This window comes from Indicator indicator, chromosome 14 (genome assembly GCF_027791375.1).
Source record: "Indicator indicator isolate 239-I01 chromosome 14, UM_Iind_1.1, whole genome shotgun sequence".
Classification (NCBI taxonomy): domain Eukaryota; kingdom Metazoa; phylum Chordata; class Aves; order Piciformes; family Indicatoridae; genus Indicator; species Indicator indicator.
The window spans coordinates 17,854,448-17,881,696 of NC_072023.1; the positions used below are offsets into that span (position 1 = coordinate 17,854,448).

General features: G+C 52.1%; 3 protein-coding genes across 7 annotated transcripts; 1 reads left to right on the top strand and 2 right to left on the bottom strand.

Moving 5' to 3' along the window:
- Positions 1–1,103: 1,103 nt before the first annotated feature.
- Positions 1,104–4,065, bottom strand: TPI1 (triosephosphate isomerase 1). Its single transcript, XM_054386691.1, has 7 exons — positions 3,896–4,065; positions 2,954–3,077; positions 2,784–2,868; positions 2,524–2,656; positions 2,187–2,272; positions 1,932–2,019; positions 1,104–1,662 (listed from the first exon to the last, which is right to left on the bottom strand). The coding sequence occupies exons 1-7, from the start codon at positions 4,005–4,007 to the stop codon at positions 1,544–1,546; spliced, it is 747 nt and encodes a 248-aa protein (XP_054242666.1). The 5' UTR covers positions 4,008–4,065; the 3' UTR covers positions 1,104–1,543.
- Positions 4,066–4,324: 259 nt separating this feature from the next.
- On the bottom strand, positions 4,325–22,947 carry USP5 (ubiquitin specific peptidase 5). Of its 5 annotated transcripts, none has more exons than XM_054387126.1 (20): positions 22,840–22,947; positions 21,254–21,379; positions 20,430–20,496; positions 16,238–16,371; positions 15,856–16,001; positions 15,015–15,199; positions 13,886–13,980; positions 12,853–13,046; positions 12,630–12,701; positions 11,518–11,599; positions 11,192–11,317; positions 10,100–10,253; positions 9,090–9,264; positions 7,865–7,953; positions 7,091–7,213; positions 6,333–6,476; positions 6,041–6,186; positions 5,805–5,958; positions 5,066–5,150; positions 4,325–4,906 (listed from the first exon to the last, which is right to left on the bottom strand). In XM_054387126.1, exons 1-20 carry the CDS (start codon positions 22,945–22,947, stop codon positions 4,813–4,815), a joined length of 2,499 nt encoding a protein of 832 aa, XP_054243101.1. In that variant the 3' UTR covers positions 4,325–4,812. The 5 variants fall into 5 exon arrangements, with proteins under 5 accessions (XP_054243101.1, XP_054243099.1, XP_054243104.1 ...); XM_054387124.1 differs by having other exon boundaries at positions 7,022–7,213; XM_054387129.1 differs by lacking the exon at positions 21,254–21,379.
- Positions 22,948–23,356: 409 nt separating this feature from the next.
- On the top strand, positions 23,357–25,537 carry CDCA3 (cell division cycle associated 3). The gene is made up of 5 exons (XM_054386486.1): positions 23,357–23,470; positions 23,537–23,666; positions 23,771–24,010; positions 24,911–25,032; positions 25,400–25,537. Exons 1-5 carry the CDS (start codon positions 23,357–23,359, stop codon positions 25,535–25,537), a joined length of 744 nt encoding a protein of 247 aa, XP_054242461.1.
- Positions 25,538–27,249: the final 1,712 nt, after the last annotated feature.

Sequence of the window (27,249 nt, forward strand, 5' to 3'; positions counted from 1 at the left end):
ATGGCCTCAAATTTCCTCAGGGGAGGTTCAGGTTGGATAGTAGAAAAAATTTCTCGGCTGAAAGGGTTCTCAAAGGCTGGCACAGGCAGCCCAGGGAGGTGGTTGAATCTCCATGCCTGAAGGTGTTTGAAAGAGATAGAGATGTGGTGCCGAGGGACATGGTTTAGCACCAGACTTAGTCAAGTTACAGGATGGTTGGATTTGCTGATCTTAACATTTTTTTCCAACCAAAACAATGTGAGGATTCTGTGACCAGCAGCGTTAGTGTGTTTCCTAATACTTTTCTCCTTGGTCCCTCCCTATCTGCCTGTCACCCCTCAGGTGATGCTGGCAGGCCAATACCCTGGCAGCTGGAGCATCAGGGAAGGAACATGCTACAACTGCAAAAAACACTGCAGACCAGAAACATGCAGTGGAAGAGGATCTCTCAGTTGTGCATTTCCAGACTTGAGTGCCACTCTGCATGCCAGCTCCAGACCAGGGCAGTGCCCCCAAGGCCATACTGCCTCACAGCTAAGCTTCTGAGGCACTTCCATTACCCTTAGCATTACCTAAAAACCTCCTAGCTGGTGCAGCACCTGGGAAATAACATCTAGAGCTGCTTTCTTACTTACTACAAAGCTGAGATCAGGCAGCAAGCAAAGCCTCAGCACATGGTTAAAAACCTTCCCTGGATAGAGAGCCTCAGCATTCTGCATTTAATGACCAGCAAAGTCAATTACCAGTCCTCATAGGCAATGAGTAGAGATAAGCATGTTACCAAGGCTGCCTGGAAACATGAGCTCACTAGTGAGACAACCAGGGGGTCCAGTAGCTATGAAGCAGAGACACAAGTGGAAAAGAGGAAATCACCATGGGCCAAAAGAGGAGCTATCACAGGAGGGGAGCAAGATGCTCAGGACATCCTGAAGATGAAACCTAGGATGTAGCAAGATGCATGTTGAACCTGTGCCAGGCCCACTGGAGCAATGGTGATCCCTTCAAGAATTTAATAGCCCACAAACCTGAAACTACCCTCTCTGCAACCAGCTGCCTCCAGTAGTAAATCCTGTACACCAGCTGCCCCCAGCTGCTTCTGAAGAAGATCAGGACACAGCTTTGCTTTTCCTTTTTTTCATTTATTGTTCAGTATGGGACACAAGTGAGGCAAGACAAGGGTCTAAGCTGACAGGCTCCCTGCTGATAGAGCTGAAGGATGTGAGATTCTAGTTCCTTCCTCCTTTCCCAGCACCAGTGTCCCCCTGTCTCTGCAGCACTGCAGAGAAAGAGGGAGGCATTGGCCAGGTTGACTGTGGGCTGTTACAGGTCAACAGGCAACAAAGAATTTTGACAATTCAGAGAGGGGGCTGTCAAGACTGCTGAGACAGGTTCCTACCAACAAGACTCCAACACGGTGGTGGGGGTTAGCAGCACACCTATAACAATGACTGTGGAAGGGAAAGCCTCAGAGGAGGTCTCTGTACCGAGATGTGTGCAACGAAAGGTCCCTTCTTGCTTCTGTTTCTTGCTCTGAACCACAAGGAACTGCTCCTCACAGACTGCTTCAGTGTTTGGCATTGATAATATCCACAAACTCTGGCTTGAGAGAAGCTCCACCAACTAGGAAGCCATCCACATCATGCTGAGAGGCCAGCTCCTTACAGTTGCTGCCAGTGACTGAACCTAAGGAGGAAGCAGTGTTTCAAGGTCAGATGTCACCAGCTCTGGAAAACAGGGTCAGGTAAAAGTAAAACTTGCAAGGTACTAGTCACTTCTTACTATGCAGACAGTAAGCCTGCTTTCCATTTACCCAACTAGTACATGGTTCTTCACGCTCTGAGAACCTCAGGTTTCCTCACTAGCAGAGCAACTTGTGGTTGCTGGACAACCACAGCAACAAGCTGAGAAACTGATCACTTCCTACACAGGAAAGGGGCTCCAAGCACATTTACCTCCATAGATGATCCTAGTTGACTGAGCAACAGCATCAGACACATGGCTTTTCAGCCACCCCCTCAGCTTCTCATGAACTTCCTGAGCCTGCAATGGAATTAGAAAGAAGGCTGAGCCACTCTGCATGCAACCTGTTTTCAAAGAGGAGAAAGAATCTCTAGTCTGTAGACAGCATATTCAAGAAGATCTCTACGTGAATAATCATGAATGGGAACAATCAGTTGGCCACTTAGCTGCCTCTCCCCTGTTCCTACCTGTTGAGGAGTTGCAGTTTTACCAGTTCCAATAGCCCAAACTGGCTCATAAGCAAGAACCACCTTACTCCAGTCCTTCACGTTATCTGGGGAGGAGGGAGAAGAAAACCATAAGCACAGCACCTCATACTGGGAAGGGCAGAGCTAGAAAACTTTCTGGAACATGCAGACCTTTTATTTATGTGATCATGTTAATACTAACTGTAAAAACCTGCAACAACCTATCTGTGAGCCTTACAAAGAAGGCAGGGTGGCCATTGTGACCTGCCAGAGAAGATCAGGGCAACATTTCCCAAATGGCCAAGACAGCAATGCATGCTCAAGCGTCCTCCCTTACCAGCAATGGCCTTGGTCTGTTCAAAGACCACCTTCTCTGTTATGCCAGCTTCTCTTTCATCCAACTTCTCTCCAATGCAGGCAATGACACCAAGGCCCTCAGCTAGAGCATGAGCCACCTTCTGCCCAATCAACTGGGAATGGAAAAGAAGACAATCAATAGATCAGACCTAATTTTGTAGTCATACTTGAACTGCTCTTCTCTCTAGCCTTTATAAGCACATCTGAGCAGGACCATCTCTCCATCCCAGAGCCACTCACCTCATCAGACTCCCCAAACACATGCCTTCGTTCTGAGTGACCCAGGATCACCCATGTGGCTCCAATGTCTTTGACCATTGCAGGGCTGGGGAGAAAGAAGAGGACTTACACCTCTGGTGGAAATTCATGTCCCAGAGGTACTCTGGCTTTACTCTTCTCTGTGGGCTCACCTGATCTCTCCTGTGAAAGCACCCTTTGGTACCTTGTAACAGTTCTGGGCTGCAACTGCAATCTTTGCATCAAGCTTCTGACGGGCAAAGTCAAGATAGATGGAAGGGGCTCCACAAACCACCTCTGGAAGGCAAGGAGGGTGTTTATACTTGAAACAAGTGAAGGTCATACTGCACCTGGGCACCGACCTCAAATCCTAGCCCCAAAACCTCATCCCTCTCTCTCCTCCCTGCTCCTTGCTTATGTTTGAAGGGCCCTCTGCAGCAGGAATCGCTCTGCTGCCTGATGACTCAACAGCAGGAAGGAAGCCCTTTCCGATGGCCCTATAGATCCCCTCAAGCCGACGGCCAAGACCTTCGGCCAACTCACAGGTCCCTTGGAAAATAGCCAACTGAAAAACTGGGCGAGAATCCGCCTTGCTGCGCAGGCCTGGCCGGGTCGGGAGCGGGAGAGGGCTGCATCGGGTCACGCCAAGGGTTGGAACGAGGAGGCGGCGAGGCAGGGTCACGGTCCCGCAGCCTGCCGGGGCAGCGCAGCCCAGCCCGAACACAGCTCAGTCACCGCACGGTCCCTGCCGACACACGGGACCAGGGGTGCGGGAGAAGGCCTCGGGAGAGGTGCGGGGCCCATGGAGAAGGGTGGCTGGGCGGGAGCTCGGCAACGGCGACACCGGGCCACCCGCTCCTACCGGGGCCTGCCGGGGCGGGGAGGCCTTCTGCCGGGGCCCTGCCACTCGGGGATGCAGCCGGAGGCGCCTCAGTGTATGGCCGCACGTGTGGGCCGGGCCCGCACTCCGGCTCCGCAGGTATTTTTAGTCCCATCGGCAGAGTTTATATTTAGGCTCCCGCCGCCCTCTGACATTTTGCTGCTCCCCGGCCCGGGACCCGGCCCCCAAGGCGCTGGCGGGCGGGACGTGCGCTACGTGCGGCCGCTCTCCTCACCGGTGTCGGCGGAGAGCTTGGCGCCGTTCAGCGTCTGGATGAGCTCGCCCAGGCTCTTCTTGTCGCCATTCATCTTCCAGTTGCCCCCCACGAAAAACTTCCTGGGCGCCATGACGGGAGAAGATAAGTACCGATACCCGGAGGAGAGGCCAAGGTCGTGGACCGGTGGACGCCGGCAGCAGCGGGAGCGTACGATCCCCCGCGCCTGCTTTTATGGCGCAGCCCGCCCGAAGCACCGCCTCCTTCATCCGGCCCTGCCCCGCCGCACCCCGCCCCGGCCTCCCTCAGCACCCCCGTGCTGCCCTGCAGCCGGCACCGGCAGCCCGGGCCAGGGAAGAGGCCGCACGTACAGGCGCGTTCCGGCTCCCGTAGGACCCTTAGCAACGCAGAGGGCAGGCAGAAACCAGCGGGGCTATTTCGACCTTTATTTTGTTCCTCGTGTATTTTGGCATGTAAAGGGGAGGAGGGGTGGGGGATGCTGCTCGTGGCCCACCTTGCTGCCCACGGTCCGTGCCTTCCAGGCTGGATCTCCCCACCCAAGCCACACATACACACAAACCCCTCCTCCTCGTCCAGACACCAAGGAGGTGGCAGCATCATCCCCTCAAGCAGCAAAGCACAAGGGCTGTGTCACATGGGGGTGGGGAGAGCAAGGTCACTCTATCGAAACAGACATTCCCATTCCCTCCCACCCCCCTCCCCCTTTGCTCATGTCCACGGGGGCTCCAGCCCCCACTTTATTAGTTAGAGAACTCTGGTCTTCTCCTGTGTCTGTGTAGAGAGGCCATGAAGGGAGGAGTGGAGAAAGAGGAGCAGGGGAGTAAAGGCAGCTGCTCTCATCCTCACTGTCCATACCCCTTTCCCCACCACGCCTTCAGCCTGCTCCTTCCCCCCACCATACACAGCAAGAGGATGTTCTAGCTGGGAATCCGCTGATAGAAGTAGATGTAGCCCAGGTCCTTGGGGGGCTTCTCAGAAGCACAGACTTTCTGGTCGTTGTAGATCACCCACCTGCAAGAGGCAGAAGGGGAGCTCAGGGATGCCATTCCCTCATTCCCCCACGCCTGCTCTCATCCCTGAGCTCCCAAAGCTTCAAAAGAAACTGGAGATGACAGCTGATTTAAAGCTATACCTCACAGTCCCCCCCTAGGCTGTGCAAATGCCTCTTACCTGCCATCTTTCTTGATATGACAAACGTAGTGTCCACACATAGTTGAAGTGCCCATGTGACTGATGAAGGCAAACAGCTGATACTCTTGAGAGGAGGAGGGAAGAGGAGTGATCAGAGAAGGAAAGGCATCTTACACCCTGAAACACCCTGTGTGAGGCCCTCTAAAAAAGGATCCCTGAAGGAAGGTCTGCTGGGTAAAAATTTAGAAGTGGATCTCTGTCAAGTCTGTCTGTAAGGATTTGGTCTGAAGGCCAAACGTGTAGGGGAACAGGAGATAGTAACTGCCACCCTGTCACTCAGCCTTCTCTCTTCTGACTCTTTATTTGGCACCTGTGGGTGCCACGTGGCTAATGGCAGAGATTCCCCCTCCCTACAGCACCCAGTAGTATAGCAGCACTGGCACCAATCCCAGATACTGGACCCTGGTTTTTCAAGGGGAGGCTGAACAACAGAAGCCTCCCAGGAAGACCATGGAAAAAGCAGCACAGCACTTCATGTCTTCCACCTGATGATGCTTCCTCTGCCTTTCTCTTACTGGCTTCCAGGTAATTCCCAGCCTGAAGGGTCTAGACCCTGCTTTGCCATCCTCCCTTTCCTCCCTGCTTCTCACCTCAACAACCAGACCAGCTCTGTGGCAGCTACTGCTTACTGAAACCTGTGGTACTGTGTGGATTAGGGAGGATAAAGCCACGTTGAGTTTGCATTCTCAAATCCACATTCCCACTGCTTGGAACTCACTTCCAGGCCCGTCACGCACTTTAGGACCAACAGGGACAGATTCAGAGATGGACTCTGCTGCTGAGCGCCCTTCTGAGATATCCATGGCAGCTTCTGCATCGAGGTCATCAATGTGACTGAAGATCCAATCCACAGCACGCTCCAGACTGTTGTTCTAGAAGGAGAGACGACTGTGAGGTTGGAAGTGCCTGTTCCTGACACCCTCCTTTCACTCTGACATCACCCATGCCTCTCACCGTGGCCCTAAGTGCTTTCATAGCCTGGTCCCGGGAGAAGCCCATGGAGACAATGGTGGCCACACTGTCTTCTGAAGGAGGGTCTGGGCAGGCGATAGTTGACCCTGGTCCACTGGATCCAGGGAGAACTAACGGGTTAGCAAAGTCTGCAGCAGGAAACAGAATACAGCTCAGAGCAACAAAGGGATACTGCCAGAGGTCCAAACTACTTCAGTTTTCCACTGCAGCAGTAGGACGAGAGGTGCAACGGCTCAGATGCAACATGCTTCCCCATGGCCATGTGGCTTCATACCTGGATCATCCATATGTGACATGACCCAGTTCATGGCAGCCTCAACCCCGCTGTTCCCTGTGTAGTACACGGCTTTGCGGCAGGCGTCCATGGGAAAACCCATCTCCACGAGCTGGATAATCACTGACTCATCCAGCATGGGTGCTGTGGGAAGACAGAGATTAGAGCCACCCACTCCCACCCAGCCCTGCCTGCTCTCTTTTTGATGCAGTGTCACATAAATTTCGCTCAAGCCACCATTTCCTGGCTTCGTTTTGCTCAGGTGCTGTGTCCCCGCTCCCTTTGCTACTTTCCTTCTTCACCAGCTGGTCTCACAGGCAGGCTCCCCAGTGGAACAAAAGGACTCATCTGGAGCTCAGGAGCACTGGCTCTTCCCTACCCTCCAAACCCAATCCCCTCCTGTGCTTGGCAAAGATAAAACCTCGACCAGCTAAATCCAGTATAAACCCCAGCTCGTCCCTCTCTCAGTGGACCAGACACGTCCCCTCCTTATCTTCCACACAACAGCAAACCTCAAACTCCCTTGCATAACACCCTTGCATAACAGTCATGCAAGGGAGGCAGCCAGCATGCACTGACAGCAGGGACAGGGACAGTCTGTGCAGGTGGGAACGGCTAGCGTGAGAGACAAGACAAGGAGAGCAAGGAGAGGAGTCAGGCATCAGGAAGAGAGGAGGAGAATCACTAACATGTCGGAGAGGAGAAGTGAGGGGAGCAGAAGGAGTCGTCGTCCTCGTTGCCATAGAACCCCAGGCTACCTTTGGGCTCATCTGGTGTCACCAGCGGAGGTGCGATGTCTGGCATCTCTTCTTCCCCATCCTGCAGCCCCGTGCCCTGCAGCGCAGAGATATCCAACTCCTCTGGCATCTCGATGGAGACATCTGCAAGACACCGTCCTGCTCAGCCTGCCCACGGCGGCACAGGCAGAGCACTGTGCTGGGTGCAGCATGCTGCAGCTCGCATTCACAGACTGCGGCTCGCGTTCACAGACTGCATTGGGTTGGAGCGGACCTTCAAAGGTCATCTTGTCCAAACCCCCTGCACTCAGCAGGGACACCTCCAACTAGATCAGAATGCCCAAGGCCACATCCAGTCTGATTGAATGTCTCCAGAGATGGGGCCTCAACTGCTGTTCCAGTATTTTACCACTCTCATTGTGCAGAGCTTCCTCCCTGTGTACAACCTAAATCTGCCCTGCTCCAGTTTCAAACCATTGCTCCTCATTCTATCACCACAAACCCTTCTAAACAGCCCTTCCACAGCCTTCCTGTAGGTCCCCTTCAGATACTGAAATGCAGCTCTAAGGTCTCCCCTGTAGCCTTCTCTTCTTCAGGCTGGACAGTCCCAATTCTTCCAACCTGTCCCCAGAGGAGAGGTTCCCCTGCCCTCTGATCACCTTGGTCACCTCCTCTGGACTTGCTGCGCACAGTAGCTCCTTTTTGGGGTAGTTACTTTCCTCTTTGCGGTAATGACCACAGCACCCCTCTATGACCCCCAACACCTTTATGCTCTGCACCTCTCATCCTTCTTACCCAGCTTCTTGGGCACCCAGTCCAGGCCGAAGGTGAATTTCTTGATCTGGATCACGAGATAATCTGGGAAAGAGGCGAACCGGGTTGTTCTGAAAGAGATACACAAGGCTTTAAATACTTGATTGAGGGCATCTAGTTGGCTCAAGAAATCAGTGAGCAGGGTAGAGCCATGTCCTCAGAGGGGGATACGCAGATTTGTGCAGCTCTCTTGTGCTGAGCTCAAATCTCTTCAAACACAACCATTTCCAAAGCAGATGCTCTGCCAAGATAAGGCAGAATGCAACATCCACAAAATCTAGGGGATAGAGGAAAAATAGAACACATCAGCTGCCTGCTAGGCTTCTATTTTCCAAGCCTTCTCAGATTTTAGGATGCAATTAGAAGTCTAACCTTTGAGAAATTAAAGGAAATAATTTTTTTTAGACTGACACATCCAGCTGCAGGAAATAACAAGCTCTCAAATGCAAGAGCACTTTCTCAAGCCTTAGAGCAGCCTTCCAGTAGCTGAAGGGGACTACAAGAAGGCTGCAGAGGGACTGTTTGCAAAGGCCTGCAGGGATAGGACAAGGGGCAATGGTTTGAAATGACAGAAGAGCAGATTTAGATTGGATGTTAGGAACAAGTTCTGCACCATGAGGGTGCTGGAACACTGCAACAGGTTGCCCAGGGAGGTAGTTGAGGCCCAGTTCCTGGAGATATTCAAGGTCAGGCTAGCTAAGGCTCTGAGCAAGCTGATTTAGTGGAACATGTCCCTGCTGACTGCAGGAGGTTTGGACTGGATGAGCTTTGGAGGTCCCTTCCAACCCAAACCATTCTATGGTTACAGAGGGCAGAACAGCAGTGCTTGTGAATCCTCCTCATCAGATTTCAATGGCTATGGGGCAAGGAAAATCCAATCATATTCCAGAAAACTCTCCACTTTTCATTCTAAATTCCAAATTTAGCTGTTAATTCAGTGCTGACCTTGATTATCTCCAGGGACATGGCCCTCAACTGTCCTTCCTGTGGACGGTCCCAGAGCTGGATGCAGTATTCCAGGTGAGGAACAATTGCTCCAGCACTGACAACCGGTTTCCCCCTCTGCTTCAGTGTCCCCTGGGCCCAGGGTGTGCAGGACTGCAAAACTTCGGTAACACTTCTTCCCCAAACAACTAACATAATTCTCCAACAGTGTGCAGCTATGGCCAGTTTGCCACAGCCCAGCTGGTAACTCCTACACACTCACTTGAGAGCCACAGACTTGGCCTGCAAGGCTGTGCTCCAGAAATCATCCACCTGCTCTGGAGCTCCATAGGCCTCTAGGCAGGAGCTGAAAGGCACCTTGGCTCGCACCAGCTCAGGTAGTGGCTGCTTCTCCTCCTCTGCCTGCCGCTTCTTCTCCTCATATTCCAGCAGCTCATCTAGAGAACCAAGCACAAGAGTCAAAGACCACATCTAGGCATCTGCAAAGCAACTGGTGACAGCTACACCCAGAGGCAGAACTCCATCTGCAATGGTGCACAAGAGCAGACATCTTCCAGAGCACTGCTCTGCTGCTGAGCTCCTGTGTTGCTGTTGTAGTGTCAGACGGAAAGGTTCTAGAGGGTGTGGCAGTTTTAGGCTGTGCCTAGAAAAATTTTCTACAGATCTTGAACAGAAAGTGGTAGAATAAATTACCATTGGATGTACAAGGGAAAATAATGATAAGGTCTAAATAATCCCATTGGTCAGATAACTAACAAAGTTAGTTTTGTAAACTAAGTTTCTCTCTTTTTGACTCCTTCACTCTAGCAGATACTAACTGGTGCTTCTGCTGACTTTGCTGACCTTGGATGTGTTCCTTTGTTGTGGTTAAGTACTAGCAAGCGACTCTCTGCTTTTCTCCTCTTTTCTCTTGTCCTGTGTACACGGGGGAGGGAAGGGAGCAGGGAGGGAGAAGCTGTTGGTAGCCCCCTGGTTTTGTCCAGGGGGGTTCTTGTGTTGTTTATAAATTGTAAATATATGTAAATATTGTATGTTTTGTACATATTCATTGCATTCCCTATTTCTGGATTGTAGTTTTGCTTGTAAATACAGCTTCATTTGCCAGACCACCTCAGGCGAAAGCAATTTTATGTTGGGGGGCAATTTCAACCCACCACACTCATATTAATTGGCAAAGAAATGGCAAAGCCAGGAAGCGCCTTCCTCATGCACTCCAAGGACAACATTCAAACATCACCTTTGCTGCTGCTCTGGCCTTGGCACACCACTGACCTTTGTTGAGGGCAGCATCCATGGGCACAGGCAGCTGCATGATGTAGTCCACACGCTGGGTGTATTTCACCTTCTCTGTGGCCAGGCACTTCAGCTTCTCCTCCACCAGGAAACGGAACACCTCGTTAGGGTTCTCCGAGCTGCGGCAGTTCCTCTGCAGGAGGAGAGATTAGCAGGACAGATGTGACAGCGAGGTGGCAGAAAGAACTACTTGCAGCAGCAGTGCTTCCACACAGGACATGGCTAATGGCTGTTCACTTCTGTACTCAGGCCACCTGAAAAATCAGCAGAGAGTAAACTACAGCCAGCTTCTCTACCCCAGGCACCCATGCCAGAAAATTTACATCTCCAGCTGTGCTACTCCTGAAAGATCCCTCCAAGAAATCAGCCCTGCAAACATGGCCAAGCAGCTCTCCTTTCCTGCTTCCACAGGGCTAGCTCATTTCCCTGGGCTCTCTCCCCCTCTCTGCTCTCACCTTCACTCCTCACTTCCTGCTGTGGTGTTGCAGTTTTAGGCTGTGCCTAGGAAATTTTCCACAGATCTTGAACAGCAAGTGATAGAATGTAAATAAATTACTATTGGATATAAAAAAGAAAAGAATGGTAAGGTCTAAATAATCCCATTGGTCTGATTACCAACATAAAGTTAGTTTGGTAAACTAACTCTGTTTTTGTCTTCCTTCACTCTGGCAGATACTAGCTGGCTTCTGCTGGCTTTGCTGACCTTGGCTGTGTTCTTTGTTGTGGTTAAGTACTAACAGCAACTCTCTGCTCTTCTCTTTCTCTTTTACTGTGTACAGGTGGGTGGAAGGGGGAGAAGAGGAGGAAGCAGATGGTAACCCCCTGGTTTTGTCCAGAGGGGTTCTTGTGTTGTTTACAAATTGTGTATGTATGTAAATATTGTATATTTTGTACATATTCATTATATTTCATATTTTAGATTGTAGTTTTGCTTGTAAATACAGCTTTACTTGCTTTCAAGTCAGCTGGTCTGGCAATTTTATGTTGGGGGGCAATTTCAACCCACCACATGTGGGCAGAAAAACAAAGCTGGGCTTTGCCATCATTTGACAGGTGAGACTCAACCATTACCTCTACCATGTTGATGAAGTGCAGAAAGAATTCCTGGGCATCCTGCTGTCGGTTAGTGGAAAATTCTGGGTGCCCCTTTCCAATGAGGGACTTAAACATTCGTGGAACAATGCCATTTTGCACTCCCTGCAAGTAACAAGGGAGAAGGTGGTGGTGAGGATTTGTCATGCATGCAGCACTCTACTTCTAGCACTGCTTTTCTTCAGGTGACAGGGCCCTGGAACCAGCCCCAGGATGTGTCTTCAGAAAGGGTTCTCCCTCCTTGACCATGTATTGCACACACCTCATGCAACACACTGCACAAGGATGCCACAGGCGAGTCTCACCTTCTGATCGGGCAGCTGATCCCCATCTGCAGGAGCTGGCTTTGAATACTCCCCAGAAAGCAGCCCATGTCCCAGTTTGGCTCTGGAATGATGAAGTCAACATTAGCATCAAAATGTTTTCTTCAATCTCATATACTCCAGAAGCCACCACCAACCCACCCAGCTTGAACACTGTCATGGACTGTGAATCTCAGAGATCAGCTTCTCTGCTGCACAGGCAAGGATGATCTTATCTTGGTCTGCTCTCTGGTTCCACGAGACTTGAAAGCTACTAGGACTTCCATGCACCACTCTCAACCATTGCTTGCACATGCATAGAACACAAAGGAAGAGCTTCCTCTTCCCCAAAGAAGTGCAGCTGCTGCTGAGCCACGCAGCAGGCAAGTGACAGGCAAATGAAGCTGCAGCCTGCCATGGGTGTAGCAGTGTCTGTGATTGACTGTGCAGGAGACAACAGGGCAGAGTGGAGCTGTCTGAGCCAGAAATAGCACTGCTGTGAGCAGACTGATCATGTTTTCCCAGGGGAAAGATCAAGAATGCCTGCATGAAGCACTTAAAGGACAACATCCAGTGATTTTCTCCTATGCTCAGACTTTCCTATTTCTCCACTTCGGTCCTTCTCCATTACTGCTGCCATGGTTTAGCACCAGCCTTGGCACACTTGGGTAAGGGTTGAACTGGATGATCTTTCATGGCTTTCCCAACCAGAACAGTTCCATGACTCTCTCTATGAATTATTCACTGACAATAAAGTTGCCTCAGTCTCTGTTTCTTTGCCCCCAGCCAGCTCTTCTAATTTTGCTGTTAGGCAGCTGGAACGTGCCTACAAGAAATGTCCCCTGGTACCAGGTGGCACTGCATTCTCCACAGACTACACTAAAAGCCTCTCATGACCACTGGGCTGCACTCTGCCCTCTCCATCTAGGGCACTCAGCTGAACTTTCTTGGCTTAGATCCTTACTGACCACAGAGGATCAGTGTCTCTGGTGATGGACACAGAAACAAAGAGGCAAGGCCTGAGGGAGGAATCTGTAGTAGAGCACAGTGCAGATAGCTGGAGGGGACACAGCCAGGCAGCCTCAGCCTCCCTCCTCTCACCAAACTCTACGTACACTTGGGTGCTGAAGTCCTGTGTGGGGTCTGAAGGTGCACTTTGGAATATCTTCTCCAGCTTGTCCACATACCTGCAGAGCAAAGGGACAGGGGAGCTCAGCCAGCAGAACTGTGCACAGCTCTGAGCCAGCTTAATGTGACAGGAGCTCCCAGCAAAAAGAAACCTTTGTACTGATCCCAGGGGATCCTAGGCTAATGGAAAGGAGTCCTTAGCTCACTTACTTTCTCTGGAAGTCTGGGATACTGAACAGCACCTGCATCACAGAGTTGAGGTAGCAACTGTTGCCCAGGTTACGGATACCAGTGTAGCCAGGCCCATAGAGGGGCTTGAGCTGCACACCAGACTCCTGGATGAGCTCCCACTCCCCAATGCGCTGGTTCATGTCAATCTCCAGTTCTGTCATTGTCTTGTCTGTCTGTAGAGAGAACAGGAAAAACCCTCAAGGAAACATCAGAGATGTGAAAAGGGCAATCACACAGTAGTTTGGGTTGGAAGGGACCTCCAAAGCTCATCCAGTCCAACCCCCCTGCAGTCAGCAGGGACATCATCCACTACATCAGCTTGCTCAGAGCCTTAGCTAGCCTGACCTTGAATATCTGTAGGCCTGGGGCCTCAACCCCCTCCCTGGGCAACCTGTTGGAGTGTTACAGCACCCTCAAGGTGCATAATTTATTCCTAACATCCAATCTAAGTATGCTCTTCTCTCATTTCAAACCATTGTCCCTCATCCTATCCCTGCAGGCCTTTGCAAACAGTCCCTCTGCAGCCTTCTTGTAGCCTCCTTCAGGTACTGGATGGCTCCTATGCTGTGGAGAACCATAATGGCTTGAGCCCATTCTGGTTTATTAAACAAGAAGAAAAGGAAAACTCAAGAGTTGTTCTCAAATGTCCAAATACCTGGGACAGAAGGTGGAATATTGTGAAATACAGGAGAAATCTGAACCATCCCCTATGAAGGGGCATGGAAATCACAGATTAACACTGAGTCAAGGGAGCAACACTGGGAGCTTGGGCACTTTCCTGCTCAAACTACTAACATAGAAATCCAAGCAAATAAACCAATGGAGACAGGAAAGGAGGGCACAAAAGGCAATGAAAGTAGAGGGGGAGATGAGATAAAAAAAATCCCCACGTTTTTTTGACCAGGAATTGTTCTACACAGGCACAGAAAGCTGGGATCCAATTAAGACACGTCAAAGTTGTTTCTCTTCCACTGTGAACCTATGGAGGACACTCCTACTCCCCTGAACTCACCTTCTGCATCTTCAGCATGTCAATCCCAAAGTGAGCAAGGTGTTCTGCTAGGTTAGGGTCCAACACCATGTCATCCTCGTCGTAGGAATAGACATCTGTGCAGAAACACAGAGGAAAAGGAGGGACTTACAGCAGCTGTGATCTAAGGTTCACTGCTGGATGAAAAGAGTGCTCAGAACTGGGGGCTTTGACAAGCTGAGCAGCTGGGGGTTCTTTCCTTTCTCTAGAGAGTAGCACAACAGATGGAATATTGAGGTTCCTTCAAAACATGTGCCAAGGCAAACAATTTCATCACTGACCAAGGTACAGAGGCATCTGTGTGTCTGGAGTGAGGAAAGGGGTTACTGTGCCAGGTACCGTCTGCTCAGGATGCAAAACTACTTGATAAACATCCCACCAGAGAAAACAAGCCATCAGCCTGGAGAACTGCTCTGAAACCCTTCCAAGGACAAAGAGAGGGGAGGAAGAAGGCAGGGTTTTACCAGCTGGTTCTTTGTCTGCCATAAGAAGCAGTTCAGAGTGGGAAGGTACATGGGACTGAATGCTCCAGGTTTCCAGATTCTCAGATTGCATTGGGTAGGAAGGGACCCTCAAAGGTCATCTTGTCCAACCCCTCTGCACTCAGCAGGGACACCTCCCACTAGATCAGGCTGCCCAGGGCCACATCCAGTCTGATCTTGAATGTCTCCAGGGACAAGGCCTCAACCACATCCCTGGGCAGCCTGTTCCAGTATTTCCCCACTCTCATTGTGCAGAACTTCCTGCTCATATCCAGCCTGAATCTACCCTGCCCCAGTTTCAAACCCCATTGTCCCTGGTCCTACAAGCCCTTCTAAACAGTCCCTCTCCAGCCTCCCCATAGGTCCATTTCAGATGTTGAAATGCCTCTATTAGGTCTCCCTGGAGCCTTCTCTTCTCCAGGCTGAACAGCCCAAATTCTCTCAGCCTGTCCCCACAGCAGAGGTGCTCCAGACCTCTGATCATCTTGATGGCCTCCTCTGGACCCGTTCCATCATGACGGACAGCAACAGTCTGGAAACCCTCCCTGACTTCTGTTGTCAGACTGCAGTCAGCCTGACATGAGTGGTGCCTGGCATGCCTGTAGCCCTCAGAGGTCTGCCCTTCTCACCAGCTCCATCAGGAGTGATGGTTCCCAGCTTCACAGCCAGTGGGTAGCCAGTCTCCCGGTAATGCTCCACCGCATGGTTGTTGCCACCACTGCCATCGAAATAGCGCCGGCCGCAGAGGATGGCTCCATCTGTCATGTTCAGCCACAAGTTCTCCTTCATGTCACACTTGCTGCACTTCCAGCCACTACGTTCAAGGAACAGAGAAAAATAGATTAGGGTGAAAACGGTTGGGTTCTAATTCTCTCCATGAGTACCTGGTGCCCACAGTATAAGCAATCGCCCTTCTCCTTTACTTCAGAACTTTGAGCATCCAAGGGCTTGTAGTGACAGGATGAGAGGGAATGGATTGAGGCTTGAGGAGGGCAGGTTGAGACTGGAGATTAGGAAGAAATTCTTTCCAGTGAGGGTGGTGAGACACTGGAACACGCTGCCTAGGGAGGTTGTGGATGCCTCCTCCCTGGAGGTGTTCAAGGCCAGTTTGGATGAGGCCTTGAGCAACGTGGGCTAGTGGAAGGTGTCCCTGCCCATGGCAAGGAGAGAAAACTGGATGGTCTTTAAGGTCCCTTCCAAACCAAACTATTCTATGAATCTCAATTTGCCATTTCTCCTGAATTTCTCAGCACTCAGAGACTCACAAAAAGGGTGACTTGCTGCTGCAGTCCAGGACAGAAGGTGATGGGGGTGGCTCTGGGATATCGAATCATAGAATTGTTCTGATGGGAAAAGACCTGATGGGGTCTGAGATATCGAATCATAGAATTGTTCTGATGGGAAAAGACCTGATGGGGTCTGAGCCATCTCTAACGCAGAGCAGCACAGGTGTTCCAGCAGCATGCTCACCAGGGTGGGATGCGGACATCGTTCTGGAGCTGGTGCAAGGAGAAAGCATGTTTGGAAACGCGGCGCACCTCCCCGTCCCAGGCCTGCACCTCCTGCTTGCGCGACGCCGAGTCTGCTGTCAGAATGGCCTCCACAGCACTGGCGATCTGCAACCAGGACAGCAGCCAAGGGAGCGTTAGGGGCGGAAGGGAAGAAGGATAGCAGCTTCTAGTGCCACAACACTCCACGCACGGGCTCAGAGAAGCAAGTCCTGGGGCAGCATTCAGGAGCCTCAGTCCTGCTTCCTGCAGGCTGAGAGGTGGCAGCAGCTCTACAAGACCCCAGACCCAGGGCAGCAGCCCCTCCTCCACCAAAGCAAAGACATCTCCCCGTGCATACACACCCGGTCTCTGACCACATCTGGCAGCCCCTCCAGCCCATCGTGAGGAATGTCCAAGTGCTCTGGGAAAATTACTATTTTTACATCTTCATCGTATTCAAACTTTTCTTCTGTGATGTCAAATCCACCTTCTACACCTAGAGGAAGAAAAAACCATTGTGGGAACAGCCTGCAAAGCTTCTTTGCCCATGCTTACACAAAACAAGCAAAGCTTTAGATCAATGACCCACAACCTTCCTTCCATTTCTGGATCCCAGTGTTTCTGCTGGGGGGTGTGACCTGCACAGGAGCAAAGACAAGCCTACCGACAACAAGTTGGCTTTGCCCATCTCTTTCCAGAGGTGTTTAGGAATCCTCAGACCCTGACTACAGCCAGAAAAATAACACCTGCTCTAGACAATGGCCAGAAGAGTGCCATGACAAAGCACAGCAGCACTGTTCATCCTTCACAGTACATTGGCCAAGAAGGCTAAGGGCATCCTGGGGTGGATTAGGAGGAGTGTGGTTAGTAGGTCCAGAGTGGTTCTCCTGCCCCTCTGCTCTGCCCTGGTGAGGTCACATCTGGAATATTGTGCCCAGTTCTGGGCCCCTCAGTTCAAGAAGGTCCTCAGGGAACTGCTTGAAAGAGTGCAGTGCAGAGCCACAAAGATGCTGAAGGCAGTGGAAGATCTCCCTGCTGAGCAAAGGCTGGGGGAGCTGGGGCAGAGCAGAGGAGCCTGAGGGCTGACCTCATTCATGTTGATCAAGATGTGAAGGGCAGTGTGGGGAGGATGGAGCCAGGCTCTGCTCAGGGATGTCCAATGACAGGACAAGGGGCAATGGGTGCAAGCTGGAGCAGAGGTTCAACATAAGGACAAGCTTTTATCACTGTGATGGTGTCAGAGCCCTGGAGCAGGCTGCCCAGAGAGGTTGTGGAGTCTCCTGCTCTGGAGACTTTCTAAACTCACCTGGATGTGTTCCTGTGTGACCTGCCCTAGGTGATGCTGTTCTGGCAGGGGGGTTGGACTGGATGATGTTTGGAGGTCCCTTCCAACCCCTCACATTCTGTGATCCTGTGAATGCAATTGCTGCCAGCCTGAGTGGCTTTAGAAATACTTAAAACTAGTCACCAGCATCCTGCAACAACACACCCAGATAATCCTCTTCTGTGCCTCTTCAGCACATCCCAGGGAGATCTCCTGGCACCACTTCACACAGTTTAGCAATGCCCAGTCCCTGAGGGTGTTACACAGCTTCTGAACACCAAACAAATTAAAACAGACTGATGAAGTCCTTCTGGGTGGTTCTGTGAACCTTCTGAGGATGAGGAAGAGGGTCTTCAACTAGCAGACTGTTTCCCAGCTCTTTTTCCTCCATGTGTAGTCAGGAGCTTGCCAGGAGGCACCACAAACTTTGTTCAACCAACACTTAAGAGGCTAGTACTAGAGATTTGTTTTCCATGAAGTGGGAAGCTGAGATACAAAGAGACCAAAGGGTCCAGAGAAGGACCACGAAGCTGGTGGAGGGTCTGAAGAACAGGTCTTATGAGAAGCAGCTGAGGGAACTGGCCTTGTTTAGTCTGGAGAAAAGGAGACAGAGGGGAGACCTCATTGCTCTCTACAACTCCCTGAAAGGAAGATGGAGTGAGGTTGGTCTCCTTAGCAGCAAGTGATGGGACAATAGGAAATGGCCTCAAGTTGCCCCAGTGGAGGTCTAGGTTGGATATTAGAAGAAACTTCTTGACTGAAAGGGTTCTCAAAGACTGGCACAGGCTGCCCAGGGAGGTGGTTGAATCCCCATGCCTGGAGGTGTTTAGAAGAGGCAGAGATGTGGTGCTGAGGGCCATGGTTTAGCACCAGCCTTGGCACAGTTAGAGAATGGTTGGACTCTCTGGTCTTTCCCAACCAAACTAATTCTCTTCTGTGATTTTGCAGCCAATGACATTTTGCTCCTGAACGTTTCTTATACTTAAAAAAAAATTCTTCTATGTCAGGATTAGCCAAAGCACCACAGTCTGGCTAAAAGAAGATGGGGGAATAGAATCTTCTAGATCTCAGACCACTTCCTGATGGGGCAATTCTTTCCTACTCTCCCACTCCATCCAGGTCACTAAGCTGTTATTTCAGGCAGCTGTTTCCTGACTCAGTGACAACTCTTGTTTCAAGACCTTTGTAGAACTGAGGAAGCAGAAATAACTCAAAAATTGCAGACTTGGCCTCATCTCTCCAAACCCAGCATAATCATGTAGAGGGCACTGGCTGCCTGAGCAAACACAGATTCTAGTCTCAGTTTTGCTACAAGAAACCTTTACGCCTCCATTCACCTCCCCAGACAAGCAAGCAGCAGTGGGCAGTCAGTGCTGGCGTTGGTGCTGGGGCAGCCAGAGGAGTCTTTGGGTGTCTGCTCAGAACGGCACAGCCAGGCGGCAGCCAGCGCAGCGCAGCCGAGCAGGGGCCGGGGTCTGACTCCCCTCTAGTGGTCAGCTCCCAGCAAGCCAAGGGCTTCAGGCTGAGTCCTGCTTTGGGCTGACAAAGAGCTGGCTTTCCTTCTCAGGAGCTAGAATAGTGCCAGATGTTGAGTTCAGCATGGAAATGGCCGTAAGAAGAATGCCGATGTTCTCAGCTGGTGCCAAGAAATCGAGGCCTTTTCCACTTCCCACATCTTGCAAGTGTGCAGGTGCAGCAGAAGCTGGGAGGGAGCACAGCCAGGAGCAACAGACCCAGACTGGCCAGTGGAACATTCACAGAATGGTAGAGGTTAGAAGGGACCTCTGATGATCACCCATGCAAATCCCTCTGCTAAAGCAGGATCACCCAGAGCCAATCACACAGGAATGCATCCAGGAGGGTTTGGAATGCCCCCAGAGAAGGAGACTCCACAGCCTCTCTGGGCAGCCTGCTCCAGGCTCTGGCACCATCAAAAGGAAGAAGTTTTTATTATGTTCATGTGGAACCTCCTGCGCTCCAGTTTGTGCCCACTGCTCCTTGTCCTGTCACTGGACACCACTGAGAAGAGTCTGGCTTCATCCTCCTGACACTCACTCTTTAGGTATTAATCATCATTGAACAGATGCTGCTCTTCTCCAGCCCAAACAGCCCAAACAGCCCCAGCTCTCTCAGCCTCTCCTCATAAGGTGTTCCAGTCCCCTCAGTATCTCTGTGGCTCTCCTCTGGACTCCCTCCAGCAGTTTCTTGTCCTTCTGGGGAGCCCAGAACTGGATGCTGCATTCCAGACTTGGCCTCACCAAGGCAGAGTAAGGAGGCAGGAGAACCCCTCTCAACCTACTCACCACTTCTAATCCACCCCTGGATGCCCTTGGCCTTCTTGGTCACAAGGACACATTGCTGGTTCATGAGCATCCTTCTGTCCAGCAGGAACCCTGGGTCCTTTTCCTCAAAGCTGTTCTCCAACAGGTCAGTCCCCAACCCTTCCCAGTCCATGGGGCTGTTCTTTTCCAGATGCAGGACTCCACATTTGGCCTTGTTGGATTTCATTAGGTTTCTCCCCACCCAACTCTGCATCACTGAGCAGAGCCTGGCTCCATCCTCCCAACACTTTAACATCTTGATAAACATGGATGAGGTCAGCCCTCAGGCTCCTCTGCTCCAAGCTAAAGAGCCCCAGCTCCCTCAGCCTTTCCTCAGCAGGGAGATCTTCCACTGCCTTCAGCATCTTTGTGGCTCTGTGCTGGACTCTCTCAAGCACTTCTCTGAGGTCCTTATTGAACCAAGGGGCCCAGAACTGGACACAATATTCCAGATGTGACCTCACCAGGGTAGAACAGAGGGGCAGGAGAACCTCTCTGGACCTACTCACCACAGCCCTTCTAACCCACCCCAGGATGCCCTTGGCCTTCTTGGCCACAAGGGCACATTGCTGGCTCATGGGCATCCTTCTGCCCACCAGGACTCCCAGCTTACTTTCCCCAGAGCTGCTCTCCAACATTTCACAAATACCCACACCAAGCTGAGTCAGGCAAACGGAGTTAGGAGGATGCAAAACATCTACAGAAAATACAACACAACTTTGAACACAGAACAGAACAAAACCACCACCTCAGCAAGGGCCTTCCAGACAGTGCCCACCTGAGGCACACCAGAACACATGACATTGATTCAGTCTGGGATACTAGCTGTGAGTTTGCCACAAAGCCAGGCACCTGCAGACGACTGGTTCAAAGCCACAAGGACAATAAAGGACACAAATGTTTTCTTACCAATAGCCAAGCGAGTTGGTTTCTTTCTTGGGGGGTCTCCAGCACTGGAGCTGGTGTCTTCTTCCTTCTATTCCATTGAGAAGAAATAGAGAAAAAGAGTTAGGGGGACAGGAAAGCTGCGGCAAGCCCTCTAACCCCAGCTGTCTGTGATTCTGTGGATGTGTGGTGGATGTACCAGGTTCTTGGTGTGGTAAGAGCTTTAGTTTTGCCGTGGCACGCCAGTTTCCAAGTCATGGGAAAACTGCTGAGGGACCTGGGGTTGCTTAGTCTGGAGGGGAGGAGGCTGAGACTTCATTGCTCTCTACAACTCCCTGAAAGGAGGTTGGAGTAAAGTGAGGGTTGGTCTCTTCCCCCTAGCATCAGGTGATAGGATGAGAGGAAATGGCCTGAAATTGTGCCAGGAGAGGGTTAGGTTGGAGATTAGAAAAAAATTCTTTGCTGCAAGATTGCCAGGGATTGGAACAGGCTGCCCTGGGAGGTGATGGAGTCCCTGGAGGCGTTCAAGAAATGCATGAACATGGCACTTGGGGTCACCTTTTAATGACCATGGAAGTCTTAGGTTGACAGTTGGACTTGATGACCTTAGAGGTCTTCTCCAACCAAAACAATTCTGCGATTCCATCACTGAAATGAAGCTACTCTGGAAACAGAAAGAGGCCAGCAGCAGCAGCAGCACTCTATAAACCAAGCAGAGCTGAAGAACTGGTAGAGCTCAGCTCACCAAGGGAAACATCAACTAGGCTTGAGGAGAGGAAATTCTGTATCTGACTGACACAGCTCTCAAGTTCAGAGCCAGTTGGGCTGTCTGTGGTCTGATTTCTCACCAGTTTACGTGTCCTCTTGAGGTGCAGGTAGACCCGCTGGCCTGTTTTCTGATAGTGCTTCTCCACATACTGCTTCCCAAAGCCCAGGAACGTGTTCATGCAGATATACAAACCCCCATCTGATTCCTGGAAGGAAGGAGATGTAAAGTGAAGGGAGGTGGTAGAGAATGCCATTCCAGCTGCTAGGATAAGCACAGGCTTACCTCTAGGAACACTGCTTATTATTAATTAGCTCCTTCCTACATACTGAGTAGCTAGGCAGAAATAAGAAGGCAAGCCTCAGCCAGCCTGGCTGCCCCAGAAGAACAGGTACTGCTGCCAAGATGATGCATTAAAAAAAACTCTTTGCCTTGTCCTTTATGGCAGGATGCTACCAAATCAGCAAAGCCTAAGCAGGAGTCCTCTGAAACTCATCTCACAAAATGTCCTTAGCACACACAGTTCACACCATCGTTACCACTCTGACCAAAAGAGAATTCCCAGTGCCACAGGGAACTTTGCCAAACTAAAGAAAGGCAAATTAGCAGACCACTGTGTATCTTTGCTGCTGCGTTCAAAAGCTTGTGAGAAACTCTGACATGGACACAGAATGAGCCCTCCTTATACTGCAAGCACGTGGAAACACCATGCTCACTCAGCAGAGACACTGAACTGAAGGAGCAAGGGACCCAAAGGCAGTAGCTGCAAATGAGAGAAACCACTAAGAAGCTTTCAGTCTGCTTCCCAACATTAAACAGGTGGGACAGGATCTCTGGAGGTCCCTTCCAACCCCTTGCATTCTGTGAGTCAGAGCAGGGTGCACAGAGTCAGGTATCACCATAAGGCTCAGGAAGGGACAGAGGGCCAGGCTGCCGTGTGCTGCTGCCTCGAAGGATCCGTAGCTTCCAGCCGCTGCATATTTCTCCCGGTGGGCTGGAGCACGACCCCAGACAATCGCCTGCTGAGGAGGCCAAGGGGTCGACCTCACCCTCCCTGCCGCCTGGGCCTCCACAGCTTTGCTTAGGCTAAAGATAGGGAGGGAAGGAAAAGAAGGGATAGCTGCGAGATGGAGACGGCTAGAGAAGAGACCACTGCCATCTTAATGACACAGCACAGATTCATTTTCCGCCTGCCAGGCCAGGCCCCGCCATAAGGCCAGAGGGGCAGCTCAGACCGGGGCAAGGCGGGACCACCGGCCCGCCCCACGCTGCCAAAGGCCAGGCACGGGGCGCCGCCCCCTCGGCAGGACTAAAACTCCCGGCAAGACTCTGCCAACGGAGGAAGAGGGCAGCCTGTGCCCAGGTGAGTGGGGCCGGGTCGCCGCCTAACGACCTGCCCACGCCCACTCTAGGCCCCAGAACTACAGCCCCCAGCTCGCCGCGGCCGGGAGGGGCGCGTCGCGGGGCAGGCTGGGCGCTGTAGTCCCGGGGGACGCGGCACTCCGCCCGGCCACGTCCCACTCCGGCCACCTGAGAACCACAAGTCCCATAGCACTCTGCGCGGGCGCCGACGCGCTGGGCGGTGGGGCTGGGAACGGGCCGGAGCTGGGGGGGGGGTGCAGCCCGGCGAGGCGGGCGGGCGGGCCAGAGGCGGCGGGGAGCGCTTACCGGCGTGTCAAAGGAAAAGGCACACTCGTCCTTGTGGACCCGGTCGCCGGCCTTGGGCACCCGGATGGACGACAACACTGAAAGCAGCGCCTCGCTCAGCTCCGCCATGACAGCGGCTCGGTGCAGCACCACCCACCGCCCCTCCCTAGCCAATCGCGGCCGGCGTCGTCAGGCAGTTTCTGGCCAGTGCCGGGCCTGGGGGACGCGCCGGCAGCAAGACTGTGGGGTCGGCTCGCCCAATCGCAGCCACCTTTCATCGGCCCAGGAGGCGGTGCCGGGTTCCCTGAGAGGAGCAGAGCAGCGCAGGGGCAGGCGCTAGCCAGAGATGGACAGGTGGCCGGGCCGGGCCCTTGCGTGTCGGGCGGAGGCTGCGGGAAACGGGCGGGCGGGGGCGGGTCAAGGCACGCCCCGCCTCTGCAGGAGGGGGACCAATGCGGGGGGCGCTGCGCAGCGCGCGGGAGATTTGAATGGTGGCAGCGGGCGGGGCACAGGGAAGAGTGGTTCGGTGCCCGTTGCCATGGGGGTCTCCGCCAGTACCCCGGCTACCCCCGCCGTCCTCCGCAACAAGCACCTGGCTCATGTTAGCGACCCCCGCTCCCCGAGCGCCGGCATCCCGCGCACCCCCATTGAGGTAGGCACCTTCCCGCCCTCAACCGCTATGCCGCTTCCCTGGTTCTCACGCCTGCCCACTCCGCAGGTGGTGAGCTCCCCGATGGGCAGTCCTCAGCCTGGCCCCGCCGAGCCGGCGGTGGGTATCAGTCAGGACCGGGACCCGCGCTCGCCAACGCCCGGTATCTTCCGCACGCCCACGAGTGCCGTGTGGAGCGGTAAGTGGGATGTCGTTCGTTCCCTTTCCTCCCTTCCCGGAAAGGCAACCGGCCAGAGCTGGGCGGCTCACGCTGCCCTCCGTCCCTTCCTCCTTCCCTGTCAGACAGTGTGGATCACCTGGTGAAGCAGCTCGGTGAGATCCTCGGTGATGAGGCCGCGGCGCAAGAGCCGGCGCCGCCAGACGCAGCCTGCCCCGCCGAGGAGCTGGCCCGGCGGAGCTCTCTGCCCCCGGGAGGCCCAGGAGCGGCCACTGCCGTCTCGGAGGAGAAGGTGGCGACGCCACCCTCTCCCTGCGCGGCCCCGGCTTGGCCAGCCCGTGTTGCCGGGCATGGCTTCTCTTCGGGTAAGTGCTGGGGATGGAGGGTGGCACGACTGAGACTCCCTGAGCCTGGGGAGAAGCGCTGCCCGTGGTACAAACAGGTCAGCACCCTCCGGTGCCTGTTTTCGGGCTTGCTTGCTTGCACAGACCATGTGCGTGTCCTCCCACCCCAGGTCAGCTGTCTCCCACCACCTGGGATAGCTTGGCTTTGTGGCTCTCTAGCTGGTACTGGGGACACCCCTTTGAGAATCGTTTATGCGACTGATTTCTGTCAGAAGTTGGAAAATTACTTTTTTGTTATTGTTGGTAGTTCAAAGAGGTAAGTGACAGCTCTTCACCCTCCTGAGAACACAGGAGTGGAATTGTGGAGGCTTTGGAGTTTCTGCTTTGGGATGAGCCGGGGGAGCGAGTGGTTCTGGGAGTCTTTAGACTGCTTCAGAAGGCTCTCTGGGAGCATCCCTTCTATAAGGAGGGACTGGAAATGGGGACTGTTCAGTGTGGAGAAGAGAAGGCTCAGGGGGATCTGAAGAGAGAGTATATGAAGGGGAGAGCCAGGTGCCAAGGGATGCTACCAGAGACAATGGGTACAAACTAGAGCACAGGAGGCTCCATCTGAACACCAGGGAGCACTTTTTCACTGTGAGGGTGACCATGTACTGAAGCAGGCTGCCCAGAGAGGTTACAGAGTCTCTGTTCTTGGATATACCCAAAAGCCATCTGGACATGGTCCTGGGCTATGTAGCCCTGCTAAAGCAGGGCTGGCAGAGCAGACATCCTTCAGAGCTCCCTTCCAACTTCAACCTTTCTGCGATCAATTTACCTGGAAGTGCTTGGGTAGCAGTTTGCTGTGCAGGCAAACAAGCTAGATCATAAAGAGCAGGAGCTTCTAGCCTTGTTGTGGCACTTTTTTCCTTCTGTCACTAGGGAGTAAGCCCATGAGACGCAAGACCACCACCAAAGTCCTGGCAACAGCTGGTGGAGCTGGCCGCTCTCCCCTCAGCATCCTACAAGATGATAATTCCCCCAGTGCTCCTGCCCCTCGCCAGGTAAAGCTTAATGAATGGTACTGTGGGAGGGAGAATGGGCTGAAAAAAACCCCACAGTTCTCCAGTTTCTATATTTTGTAGGGTCTCAATTTGGAGTTGTGGCCTCCTATAGCTGTAGAGGCTTCACAGTATTTTTCTATAGGTCAGTCTTGTTCCTGTACGCCTCCAAGTCTTGTTGAATGTCTGTATTTTTGGCCTTGTGCTATTGCCCATTCCTGTGCATCCTTTCTCTTTAGGATGTGGAAAGAAGTCCATCACTCTTATACATTGTCACAGGAGAGCCAAAGATGGATGGCCTGAAAATGGGCTGCGTGTTCCACTGAGAATTAACTAACCCTCAATTAACTTTTTTTCTTAATTTCTCTAGGGTAAGAGGCATGTGTTGGGAGAGAACCTTGGGGAGAAAGAAGTAACAGTGGACCCAAGCAGGAGCCTCAAATCTGGGAACTACACTTGGAATGACTTGAACAAAGAGAACCAACAGTGCCCGTTTGTGGAGAACTAGGGATTTCCTTTTCTGGGATCTTGCTGAACTTTGCTTTTATGTTTTGAGAATCTTCTGAGGGGAGAAATCCTGCAATAGACTGAAACTCCAGACTTGTGGTCACTCTTCTTATCTCACCCTGCTGGGGCAAGGGGAGAGCATAGTCCCTCCCCCAGTTTCACCTGTTCTGTGTACAGCACAGACTTTGGCTCTTCTGTTGTGTATCACCTGTGTTGACTTATTGTAGATTTCTTACCTGTAGCAAATTTTTATTAAATTTCTGACTGTATCTACAGCCTGCTTGTCCAGTGCAGTGTTTTCATTTTACCCCACCTGTGTCCAGTTCCGGGGACCCCAACACAAGAAAGACATGGATCTGGGGGAATGGGTCCAGAGGAGGGCCACAAAGACCAGAGGGCTGGAGCACCTCTTCTATCAGGACAGGCTCAGGGAGCTAGGTCTGTTCAGCCTGGAGAAGAGAAGGCTCCAGGGAGACGTTAGAACAGCCTTCTAGTACCTGGAGGGGGTGTACTATAGGTCTGTGGTAACAGGACAAGGAGCAATGGTTTTAAACTAGAGCAGGGTAGACTTAGATTGGACATTAGGAAGAAGCTCTTTACTAGGAGGGTGGTGGAACACTGAAAGGGGCTGCCAGGAGGAGCTGTGGACACCTCATCCATGGAAGTGTTTAAGACCAGGTTCGATGAGGCCTTGAGCAATGTGGTCCAGTGAGAGGGGTGTGGGTACTGGGTGATCTTTAAGGTCCCTTCCACTTCAAGCCATTCTTTGAAGACAAGGATTTAGTTACACATAGTTCAGTCTTTCATTAACCCTACCACTCAGCCCTGTCCCCTGTTTGTGACTTGCCATTGTTGTGGCTGGGCTGGGAAGGGTCTGACCTTGGGCCCATGTACTACAGAGTGGGCTGGGAAGCTGCAGCTCTGCAGGAGGCTGGTGCATCTTGTGTTACTTCTGGTGTACCTACAGTGGTCTTAAACTACACACAGGATTGTAGCCTACTGCAAGGGTCTGCCATTGAGGGTAAATACCAAATAGGATGAGATAGGATTGTACATTAGCAGCTTGACCACCTCTTAAGTCTCTATACCTTGCTGACCTTCAACTTTTCCCCAGGACCTCAGAAAGCCACCAAGTGTAACAGGGGCTGAGTGTGATGTAATTAAGCTTAAGTATCAGCTTTGCAAGGATGGGTTTTCAGCTGCAGGGTAGCAAGCCTCAGGACTTACAGCTTCTTCCCAGCTAACCCAGAGATGAGGAACACTCACCCCTGGAGACTGAGGCAGAGCAAGGCCAGTGGATGAGATGTTCTCTGGATGGGGTCAGCAGGCAGTGTTCAGAGGAGAGTCATATTTGCAGTTGCTCATTGCAATGCTAGAAAGAAGACAGCCTGCAGTGCTTATGTGAGCTTGCTTTATTTGTCAGAGCTATGAAGATCTAGAACAGACTTGAAAACAGGGGTTGTTGACTATTGGGTAGACAGGGCCACCACACAATGCAGGAGTGAGGCAAAAAGAGAAGGAACAGCAAGAAGCATACAATAAATAAGAATCAATATAACATTCCCTGGTACTCTTGCAGGTCTGAGGGTTTCCTTTCCCCCATCTATGCATAGTCAGACTGGAACTAAGTCTTCCCCAGCGGAAAATGAGCCCAGTGTTTTGGGTCAAGGTTGTATGATCGGTATCTCAAATCCAGCACATCTCTGGGGCTGT